Here is a 12,345-nt window from a genome sequence, read left to right on the forward strand (position 1 = left end):
CCTCGAATCGAGTACAAAGCACTCAGTACTTTTGGAGGAAGAACATGATGAAATTAAAAGAATAAATCGACAGGAATGCCTGCAGGAACCTGAAATTTATAAAAATTATCATTTCACTTGTTTTAGCTGACTGCGTCCGACGTACAAGATTGTGGACCATACTATCTATATGCCATGAGGGTTATCACTTTATAATAAGCTATCACTGTAAGAGGCCGTGGAGGCCCATAGGGTTGTGAGACGTCGAAGCTCCCACATTGTCTAAACAATCAGCTCACAGATGGCGGTGAGGTTTTTAGACTTACACGCCGGCCATTCTTTACCCCCAGAATATTCCTGGTACTCATTTATAATAATTTTTATGCAGGGGTTCCCTGAGAGTTGAAAATTATTTCAAGTCTCCTCCAAGGTAAAAAGGTTGAGAAAGGCTGATAACCCATAAAATAATTTTATGGGTTGGCAGTGAACGAAATAAATCTTACAATGTAAGACAACAGGAGTGAAAATTCTTGTTACCTGCGTTGACAATTAATATTAACTGAAGAAGTTTAGTGGACTTGGGCGAATACGTCGTGTAGCAGTAGCAACAGGACGAACTGGTAGGGACCAGGCCGCGCCATAGCTCAAGCGGTTAGTCGCTGGCTTCCCACCGCGGCGGCCCGGGTTCGATCCTGGATCTGGTCAAGTGGGATTTGTGGTGGACAAAGTGGCGCTGGGGCAGGTTTTCTCCGAGTATTTCGGTTTCCCCTACCAATCTTCATTCCACCAATTGCTTCACAATCACCCTCACTTATCCTGGGGCTGGTAAAATAGGCCAGAATTGGCCGCAGTACAAGGGACTTAGTCCCACTCCACAACAATAAAAAAAAACAGTGGTAGGGAAGGAATTAGGAAAATATGCTAGCATGATGGCAGCAGTAATAAAAATTCCAGGATTTCTTGACCTTGGCCCTAGACGGAGGTATGCAGCGGCTTCATCCCCAAGGAATGAACCCTGGATACAAAATCGACGGGCTGCTGCTTAGACCATGGCTACTTCATGACTAAAAGAGTGAAGAAAATGAGCCGCGCTCGTCGAGTTACACTCGTAAGGCGACGCATGTGGGATCTGTGGTGGACAAAGTGCTTCGGTTTTCCCCTGCCAGTTCTCTTTCCACTTATGCTTCATTCGGAGCTGGTAGAATGGTCCCGTTTGCAGACAAACCCCATCCCATTGCAAGAGCAGGGGAAGAGCCACTTCTAGACGTTGTAGTTCAGTAAGTGCAATTACAAACAGGCTAATTTTGCATTTCAGAGTTCAACAAGAAACGTACTGTGTGTTCAACCTCAATGCTGCAAATCGTTTCTCCAGCCAGACCGTCAATATGTTTTATCATGTCCCCTTGTGCTAACTTTGGACAGTGTAACTTACTGCAGGTAGAATAACAGCATTAGAAAGCGCGTAGGGTTTGTCTGTTTTCCATTAGCGTTGACAATTTTTGTTTAAAATATTCTGCATTTTTTAAACGAATGAGCATGTACGTGTACATGAAATGATATTTTACCATAGGAAGTTAACTCTGAAATAAATTGAAGTGAAAGCAAAGTTTGTATTGTATTCTGTAAAAGGTAAAAAACGTAAAGCTATCCCTGTAGCACATCGTGGAGGCCCATAGGGTTGTGAGACGTCGAGTTCCTCTAGACAATCTGCTCACATACAGCGGTAAGGTTGTCAGACTTATGCGCTGGCCGCCTTTTACCCCCTGAGTAGACCCCAGGGCCATAGTGCGGCTGGAAGGATTAGGTAAATTGAAAAAATCCATCTCATCGGGACTCGAAACCGCGACCTTCTGGCTTGTAGCATAGTGCCTCAACCAACTACGCTGCCTCGTGCCTCGTATGTATTCTGTTTATGTCTTATTTAACAGCACTGACAACAGCTTAAACTATATACTGCTGAATGGTAAGATGATATTAAATATTGGATTGAAATGCATGTGAAAGGAAGCTGACATGGCAGAACATTTGTGATACTCTTTCGGTAGTTTCCTGGAAGGACTGAGGCAAAATAAAAAAATCATTAGTGAGGATAACCAGTTTGAACTTGTGACCTTCAGTGTTACGAAGTTGGCATGCTACCCGCTCGATCGCGACTTTGGGCGCAAAGTTTGCAGGAAAGCAGTCAATTAATGCGGACGGCAGTAATTCCAAACTTTTGAAACTATTGCAGGAGGAAACAGCATTCGAATAGTCTTGGATTTCAACATTTCTTTCCATTTGGACTCCGATCTTCTGCAGAAGGAAACCACGTAAGCGAGACACATCCTCGTTCCATATTGAAACATTTAAATATAGCCCTATCGCTATTCTGTGAGCAGGGTGTAAATATCAGAACATTGAATTACTAAGAGCTTAAAAATAAGATTTGATTTTTGAACAAGATATGTTTATTAAATGAGGGCACGCGGTAATGTAAGTGGTTGAGGCACTATCCTACAAGCCGGAAGGTCGCCGGTTTGATTCTCGAGGAGGTTACTGGATTTTTCAATTAACCTAATCCTTCCAGGTGGACTATGACCCTGGGGTCGACTCAGCCTCTAACAGAAATGGGTACCAGGAATCTTCCTGGGGGGTAAAGGGCGGCCGGCGCGTAAGGCTGACAACCTCACAGCCATCTGTGAGCTGATTGTCTAGAACATGTAGAAGCCTCGAGCCTATGGGCCTCCACGGCCTGTTGCAGGGAGAGCTTTAACTTTTTATGTGAATTAAATTTTAATATTTCAGATTCTAAGGCTCAGAAGCAGGAAGAAACATGGAGGTACGCCCGTAGCGTAGTCACAGCGCGCAACACTACTGTTGCCCTACGATTTGCTCTGGAACCTGAACATTCAGTTACGCCATCACAGAAGCCCTCACCGAGAGGACTGGCCACGGTAAGACTTAGCTTCGTATTCGAAAGGTGCTCCGTCCGGATCGCGGCTACCTCGACTCAGTTTTCAGTGATTATCCGACTCTTCTCCTGGCAAATGTCGGGATGTTATCTCGATTAGGCCACGACCGCTTCCTTTCAATTGTATCAATCAACACCATATAGTGTGGATGCTGTCAGCATCGTTACACATGAACAAATGCCTCCCATTGAACCCTATCCTGATGTAGTTCAGTTCAGGTTACAATGGTCATTTCACACGAAGCCTTCCAACTGAAATGTGTAAAGCTATGCAGTTCTTGTCTGCTATGTTCCCCGCTTACCTCGCCTTCTTGGCATCAAGTTGTTCGTGTACTTTAACTAAGCACCAAGCAACTTAGACGTGTTGCGGAGTATAATCTTATAACTTTAGTGCTAATTGGGGGTGACTGGCCAGCTTGACGTCCCAGCCGCTTTAACCAGCACCTAGGGACAGGAGACTGAGGAACTAGTATGGCTGAAAGCTGAAGAACTGAGATTATCGGGGTCTTGTTGTGCGGTTCTCTCCATCCTTGTCCCTTCCACATGCTTTTCAGCAATTTATTTCCCAATAAGGGAAAGGTAAAGTTGTCCATGTGGTTTATGAATTAAGCACTTTGTCATTCAGATATATGGGTGAGTGGAGGTATAACTCCACCATTCTTTACTTCGGCACTAGCTGTCAGCTTCACACCCCGGCCCCTTTACCTGTGGAGAAAAGCCCCCCTGTGCCCATTGGATAAGAGGCTGGGTGGGCCCCAGATCCGGTATGAACGCTGCGGAAAAGAGACAAATCATAACCCTGCCAGGAATCGAAGCCGGGACATCCAGCTCATAGCCGTGCGGTATATCGACCGAGCTCTTCTGACTCTCTTTCTCTCTCTCTCTCTCTCTATCCTGTTGCTCTCAAATATCCTTGCAGATTGTGTATACTTTCCCAAAATTGTTTAACATTTCCCCGGGCTGTATGCTTATTTTCTCTTTAGAATACTTTCAAGGTATTATTGTGAATAAAGAACTACTTGAGAAGAGGCAAGGAAACAGAGAAACTGGTCTCCACGTGGAGTCTTCTGATAACACAGACAAGTTTCTGTGGATAACCGGCACCATGGCGTAGGTAAGTAGCTTTCACTTTTCAACGCAAGATTGCATCTCTCCCTTGCATCTGATGCATTTCACTTTAGTTTCCCTTTTCAAATATGAGAAATAAGAAGAGGAGTTGCGAAGTAGCGACGTTTGTTATTTGTAACTAACATTGTTTGCTTGATTTATGAAATCCATAGCGGATCAGAGAAAATGTGTACATATTTTGTGTAGTGTGACGAGGTAAGAGAGTTAAGCATAGCGTCTGGCCGTGCCATAGCTCAAGCGGTTAGTCGCTGGCTTGCCACCGCGGCGACCCGGGTTCGATCCCGGGTCTGGTCTAGTGGGATTTGTGGTGGACAAAGTGGCGCTGGCGCAGGTTTTCTCCGAGTACTTCGGTTTCTCCTGCCAATCTTCATTCCACCAATTGCTCCACCATCACCCTCACCTATCATCTGGGGCTGGTACAATAGGCCAGAAGTGGCCGCAGTACAAGGGACTTAGTCCCACTTGTGAGCAAAATCGATATGTATTGACAGACGTTAGCAGCATTCTCCAGTAAAATATTTTGCGAAAATATTGTGACATGACCCCTGATGGCCGGAATTGTCCACTGCTACAAAACGGCTCGCCACGAAATTAACACACGTTCCTGCAACAACGAAAAACGCGGAATAGTCCGTTGCTAGACAATGGCTCCCTACGAAATTAGCAAGTCGCTATGCACGTTTCATAGCAACGGATAAACAGAGAATATAACAGAGGAACTGTTCGAGGTGGTGATCTATATTCAGTTCGTCTGTAAATTATAATAGGAAACACATGATTGGTTCGAGAGTTAATTCACAATGGAGCCGTCATTCGGGATTGATTCATTCGTAAGAGGGTTCAGTTCAGTTTAGAAGAGTTCGTTCGGAAGTGATTCTGCGTTCGTCATTCGTTCTTAGTGATTCGTAAGTGACCGACTCGTAAATCAGAACCAAGTCCATCGCAGTGGAAAAGAAGACACTCGTAGTCCAGTAAGGGAGGGAGCGATTCGTAGGCAATCACTGATTGTGAACTGTTATAATTGATTGCAATTGTAAAGAAGTGTCAATAAATGCATTCATCCAATTTAGAACCGTTATTATTAGTCACTGAAACCCCGGACACGTGACATGTGTTCAGCGGTTCTGGAAATACTGCATGCAGACAGACACAGTGAATGTAATAGGCGTATTTTTTAAATATTTTGTTGCAAACGCACCAAAAATTTTGATGTTGGTGTAGACGTTAGATTGAGGTAGGCATCTGCTTGTTGGTGTAAGTGCGGCCACATGTCATATGAGTGTGTCACTCAATTGCTGAAGTTGGTTGAAGGTCGTGTAGACCGAAACAATGCATTTCGGAACAAGTGTTAGTATTTTCATTGTAGATCAGCTGTGAAGTTTAACAAGTCGCGTAGGCCTGCCGAAATCTAAGCACCGCTGTGTGGAGGCGTGTAGAGCCTTATGCAGAGGAAGTAGATGTTCCAGGTACTGTCAGGAGACTCGATAGCTCAGTCGGTATAGCTGTGGACTACGGGATGGAAGACCGTTTTCAATTCGCGGAAGGGCAGGAAATTATTCTCTGCTCCACAGCTTCCAGACGGGTCCTGGGGCCTACACAAGCTCCTATCCGAAAGGTACTGGCAGCTCTTTCCCCGGAGGTAAACGGCCGAAATACGAAGCCGACCACTCACCCCCATCTAGTGCCGAGATCAAGTAATAGTGGAGCTATTTCTCCCTTCCCCCATACATCTTCATGGCGTGGTGCTTAATTAAGTGAACACAGGGACAACTTTACCTCTTTCTTACTGAGTACTGCCATGTTATTGTTCTTTGTGATTTTAACAACACTGGCAATAGGGCACACTTGTATAGAGCGTCGAATCAGAGGATGACTGCTGGGTCCGAGAATATGAAAGCATGTACAAATAAGCGGTAGTGTCCTACTTTGAGATAGGCCTACTATCCTGGTATGTGCCTGGAGGAACTGAGGATACCCACGAATGGCTTCAGTCTGTATTGATTGTTACCGTGCCAAGATTTCAACATGGGGCCTCTTGAATACGAGGCAGGCGAGCTACCCACTCCATGGCCCCTTATTAGAGTCTTATCCTGTATCTAAATGGCTCTCGTGTGCTGTTTTGGGAAACAAAATCTAAAGTTACTTAAACACTTCCTTTTCTCAGTCGCAGAAGTCACAGAGCGTTACGTGTGTTGAAGAGCTAATCATGAATGGTAAGAGCCTTGAAGAAGGCGGTCGTAGCATTTTCTGAGTTATTCGCCTGCAGGAACTGAGGAAAAACACCACAAATTTCGGTCATGAAACTCAGTATCCGAGTGAGATTCACACCGGGTACTTACCGAGTAATTAATTAGCCGTTACGTTTCAAGCATCACCGCTATACAAGCCGGGTAATTGTCCCGTAGATAAGACTTATAACACTTGAAATTCTGGTGACTGAGGATGACAAATTGGAATTTTAAAGCACTACACCCGCCTGCTAAGTTTAGAGCTAAGCCAGCAACAAGATTGTGTTCCGCAGACCAAAGCCATGTCGTAAGTGGGTTTCTGGACTTCAGAACATTTAATTCCAATCGCTTCTTAAAGGATGTTCAAGTTACGTAAATTAAGCAAGTGAGACATGACGCCTGCAGTCTTGTAGGGAGTTACCAACGTTTCGGATAACCTGCTGCTCCATCTTCATGATATTCTTACACCCTTAAAAAGGAAGCAACATTTCCTCCGAAGCAATTGTAAATATTTATCCCACTACACGCAGTCAATTCCAAAAGACAATAATATTCATGTTGAGAAAAGTAAACATAACCTAACAACTGTCTCATTGTTAAATGTACTATTTTTATCTGCTATATACCAGAAATATTCCTAGGGATAAAGGGCGGCCAGCCTGCCTGCGCATAAGGTTGACAACCTCTCCGCCATCTGTGAGCCGACTTTCTAGACAAAACGTGGGAGCCTCGATGTCTCACAACCCTGTGGGCTTCCGCAGCCTATTACAGGGATAGCTTTACCTTCATGATTCTAAGAACCATCAGCAACTCCCTTTGTACACTCCAGCAGCAAAATGTACAATCTTTGTTATATAAACTGAGCAATCTATTTCTCCTATAGATATAACTTAAATACGTAGTTGAGACAGATGAAGGAAATGTTCTCTATACTTTATCAAATGTCCACATAGCAGCTTGTCGCCGCTGACTCGCCTACAGTTTCCAGTGTAATGCTGCAGACAAGTTGCATCATTCAAAACCTTTATTGTTTTCTTCCCGTTATGCACTATGCGAAAATCATCCTGTTTACTTTTATATTGGATTCCGAGAAATAAATAAATGATTTAATCATAAACTAACCGATTCATCGAAACCAAACATTAGCGGAAAGCGATGGTGTTACAGCCGTTCTTTGTTACTTCTCTTGGCACTTTTACTTCAGCCTCCTTGCCTGAGGAAAGAAGCAGGTTTATGGGATGGCGGTGCTGTGTGTCTTAGCGTCCGCGTCCCCGTTCAACTTCTGAACCAGCTGACCAATTTTCATGATACTTGGTGTGCACGTTATGTCACTAAAGGCCACCTCAATTCCACGCTTTTAATTTACTGTAATGAGAAAACTAAGTATATGTTGCTGTCTCGTCTCCAAAATGCTGGGCAAAATCATGATATAAAGATAGGAAACAGATGTTTTGAAAATGTGGCACAGTTCAGATATTTGGGAACGATAACAGATCGAAACCTGATTCAGGAGGAAAGTAAGAGGCGATTGAACTCGGGTAATGCTCGCTACCATTTAGTCCAGAAACTTTTGTCTTCTCGTCTGCTGTCTAAAAACATAAACATTGGAATATACAGAACTATAATTTTGCCTGTGGTTCTGTATGGGTGTGAAACTTGGTCTCTGACATTAAGGGAGGAACACAGACTGAGGGTGTTTGAGAACAGGAGAATATTTGGTCCGAAGAGAGATAAAGTGACAGGAGGTTGGAGAAAACTGCATAATGAGGAGCTTCATAACTTGTGCTCTTCTCCAAGTATAATTAGAATGAAGTCAAGGAGGATGAGGTGGGCAGGGCATGTAGCACGAATGGGGGAGACGAGGAATGCATATAGGATAACGGTAATGACCCTTCGGGTTCCATAAAATGCTGGGAAATTCTTGAGTAGCTGCAAACTTGGCGGCTCCTCCAGAAGGGCTCAGCTCCATGAGTAAGTAAGTAAGTAAGGAATAGATAGTGCAGTCAGTATAGCGACTGGCTACGGGCTGGACGACCGAGAAGTCGTAGTTCCAGTCGCTGTAACGTCATGAACTTTCGCTTCTCCAAGTCGTCCAGACGGGCTCTGGGGTCCACCCAACCTCCTATCCAATGGGTACCAGGGGCTCTTTCCCCGGGGGTAAAGCGGCCGGGGCGTGAAGTTGACCACTCACTACCAATTAGTGCCGAGTTCAAGAAAACGTGGATCTATATATCCACTCCCCGATATGCCTTCATGGCGTAGTGCTTAATTAGTTAAACACAGTAATATGCAACGTTTATTTAGACCCTTTTTTAAGAATGTAAAATAGCAAGATGGCGGGCGTGCAGAAATTTGATGTTTAGGTTTCATTGTGACAGCGACAACTAGTGGTCCACTGTAACATTAAGTATGAAATCCTACATGATTCTATCTGGCTGCTCACGCTGGTTCCTCGCTCGCTGATTTTTGTTATACCCTGAAGATGGAGGTGATACGTTCCTCCGAAACGTCGGTTTACACAATATCTACACGGCGCCACATCCCAGAAGACGGAATTCTTCTTAGTCACCGCCGTGAAAACCTCCAATCTTACGCAGTCTGCGTACAACGTTTCAACTGCAGGAGTAGTGTGGCTGTACCATGTACTTGAAACAGTTCAATGAGATCATTGTAAGTCACGCTTGTTTGCTGGTCAAATATCTCGTTCCGAAACCCGTAAACGACGTTCCTTCTTTGCCTCAGCACTTTAACTTTACGTTCTAATGATTCAAATTATTGATTTCTATGGAACTTGACATTGAAACATAATCAATTCTCCCATCACTCTGTCTGTACGTGTTAGCGCAGGATATTCGTCATGGACTGGGTGACACTGGAGCCGGTTTATCTCCGAGTTACTTGAGTCTTCCATGCCAATCATCATTCTACCATTGCCTTCTAAGTCTGGCGTTAACCCTCACCACGCAGCACCAAATCACATCCCCGATATTCAACATTTGGGCTTCATCTCTGAAGCAATATATTCTTGGTTTCTCACAGAAATTCAGTTTTCGAAACAAGACACATAATTTACTGTCTGCTGTGCTTCTAAAAGCCTTTCTTTTGTAGGAGATGATATTCACGGTTTAAAGGGAACTATGTATATCTATAAGAAAAGTGCAAAGTTATTTTCCAGTTTAGGGAGTATATACGAGTATATTCCAACCGTTTCTTTGCTTGCTGCAACCCTCTGTTGTTCATATTCAGCATACTCATAAAACCATAAACTCTGTTCTTGGAAAGCAAAACACAGATTTTTATATACAGTTCATAAAGGAAGAAAGTAAAGTTGTCCTCTGTGCTTAACTAATTAAACACTACGCCATGAAAGCGTAGGGGGGAGTGGATGAATAGACCCACATTTTCTTGACCTCGACACTAGTTGGAGGTGAGTGTTCAGCTTCACGCCCCTGCCGCTTTACCCCCGGGAAAAGAGCCCCCGGCACCCATTGAATAGGAGGTTGGGTGGGCCCAAGAGCCGGTCTGGACTCCGTGAAAAAGAGAATATTCTTGACCTTACTGCGACAAGAACTGCGACCCCTCGGTCGTCCACCCCGTAGCCAGTCGCTATACCGACTGCGCTACCGCGGCTCCTATATACAGTACATAGTATTCATACAAAATGAAATTAGTATTTCCTTACATTATGTTACAAATGTACCACATCGGAAATGTTTCAAATAAAATGTATAAAGATTTGAGGCTTTCACGGCGTTGACTATGAAGAAAGCAGTCGTCTGGGATTTGGCACCGTGTATATGTGGTGTTAACCGACGTTTCGGAGGAACGTATCGCCTCCATCTTCAGGGTAGAAGGAAAAATATAAGAAATCCGCAAGCGAAAAGACCGTGAGAACCGGTCATGGTCTCTTCGCTTGTGGATTTCTTATAGTTTTCCTTCTACCCTGAAGATGGAGGCGATACGTTCCTCCGAAACGTCGGTTAACACCACATATACACGGTGCGAGATCCCAGAAGACTGCTTTCTTCTTTAAAATGTATAAATCTTAATTAAATGACGAACCCATTTTTGCAATAAACAGTTTTTGAGAAAAGTATGAAAATGTATTTCCTTAAGTTCCATTTGAGCTATCGGTACATGTAAAGTGTGCGCTATATCGCTTTTGACAGTAATGGAATTCGCTTCTCAATGCTACAGTTCCCCGAAATTTGAGGTACTTTGGAAATGAGACGACGGAATGAGAAACAAATGGCCAAACAGACAAGACATTTCCATTCTTTGAACGTTTAGTGTGGGCCTGCCTCTTGCAGTCAGCTCATAAATGCTGTACAGGAAATCCACGATTCGTCAGAGACCATCTTCAGTCGAAACATGACACAGCATTACACTGCCTTGAAGTAAACTTAATGACTGATAACTACACAAGTGAAGTCCATCGATGTTGGTCTATGCAAATAAAAATGAAGTCTGAATAAAGATTGGCTTACTTCATCAGACAAATGCAAATATCACCCTTCGGGTGCTTTGTCGGAAAACGAAATTCGTAGTCGGTATACTGAATAGGCTGCGGGCTGGGCGACCGAGGAATAGTTTGATCCCTGGCGGGGACAACAGGTTTTCCTCTTCCCCACAGAGCCCACCCAGCCTCTTACTCAATTGGTGCCGTGGGTTCGTTCACCAGCGTAAAGCACACAGGGCGTGAAGCTTAATATTCACCTTCACCTAGTATCGAGGTTAAGAATGCATGGAGCAATACCTCCATTCCCCCATACGTCTTCATTACCTGTAGCTTAATTAAGTACAGGACAACTTTACATTTACCTTTGTATCATCATCATCAGTTAAGCTACACGGTTCTTTCCGTCTCATAAGACATTCATATGTAGATGTATAATAGATTACATACACGAGGTAAAGGTGAGCCGGGATAGCTCAGTCGGTATAGCGACTGGCTACGGGCAGGACGACCGAGGGGTCGGAGCTCGAGTCGCTGTAACGTCATGAATGTTCGCTTCTCCGTGTAGTCCACACCGGCTCTGGGGTCCACCCAACCTCCTATCCAATGGGTACGGGGGGGCTCTTTCCCCGGGTGTAAAGCGGCCGGAGCGTGAAGCTGACCACTCACCTCCAACTAGTGCCGAGGTCAAGAAAATGTCGATCTATACATCCACTTCCCCATACACCTTCATGGTGTAGTGCTTAATTAGTTAAGCACAGGGACAACTTTACCTCACCTTTACACAATGTAAAGCAATTGCATCTTTGCCTAAGAACCTTAAAAATGAGACATATAAGGAGCGTGGAGGTAAAGCTCCACCATCATGGACGTGGGCACTGGATGAAAGTATGTGAACAGCTTCACACTCCAGCCGCTTAATCCTCAATACGCACTGGGTAGGAGGTCGGGTAACTCTAGAACTGGTTTGGGCGTTGTGGCGAAGAGTTAAATTCCGGAATCGAAACCCCGCTCTCCAGACCGTAGGCTGTCACTTCAGTGAGTGAGATATGAAGAACACATACACTGGTCAGTTAGGATATGTCAGTGCCCGCGAAATACCGACCATGTTTTTTGGGTCACAGGACAATGGTCGTCGCCATTACCACAGCCGGTACTGCGGCTGACAGTCGAAGCGGGAACCTCCCACACACGTTGCTGCTGTGCCAACCTCTTCAGTGCGGTGTTGTTGTTGTTGTTGTTGTTGTCGGAGGGCTTTCCAGAAAAAGAGAAGACTAGAGCTTGAAGATGAACACTCACCCAAGCTAATGCAAAGATTAAGAATGTATGGAGAGTTACGCCAAGTTTCCCCTTGCGCCTTCATGGTGTGATGCTTACAATGAGATTACTTTACCCCTATCTTTTATCCAAGACACGAGGATGGGGACGATTCAAACATTTAAAGTTATGAAGAAAGCAGTCTTCTGGGATTTGGCACCGTGTATATGTGGTGTTAACCGACGTTTCGGAGGAACGTATCGCCTCCATCTTCAGGGTAGAACCGTGAGAACCGGTAAAAGCAGACAGTCTGCTTTTACCGGTTCTCACGGTCTCTTCGCTTGCAG

At 44.5% G+C, this 12,345-nt stretch overlaps 1 protein-coding gene across 1 annotated transcript in view; it reads left to right on the top strand.

The window, feature by feature from the left end:
- Positions 1 to 1,182: 1,182 nt before the first annotated feature.
- Positions 1,183 to 12,345, top strand: part of LOC111870255 — a 14,407-nt gene continuing 3,244 nt past the window's right edge. Inside the window, exons 1-2 of the mRNA XM_023862376.2 lie at positions 1,183 to 1,256; positions 2,210 to 2,288. Coding sequence (XP_023718144.2) covers positions 1,183 to 1,256; positions 2,210 to 2,288 — 153 coding nt within the window. The remainder of the gene's footprint in view (positions 1,257 to 2,209; positions 2,289 to 12,345) is intronic.

This window comes from Cryptotermes secundus, unplaced genomic scaffold (assembly GCF_002891405.2).
Source record: "Cryptotermes secundus unplaced genomic scaffold, Csec_1.0 scaffold1314, whole genome shotgun sequence".
NCBI lineage: Eukaryota > Metazoa > Arthropoda > Insecta > Blattodea > Kalotermitidae > Cryptotermes > Cryptotermes secundus.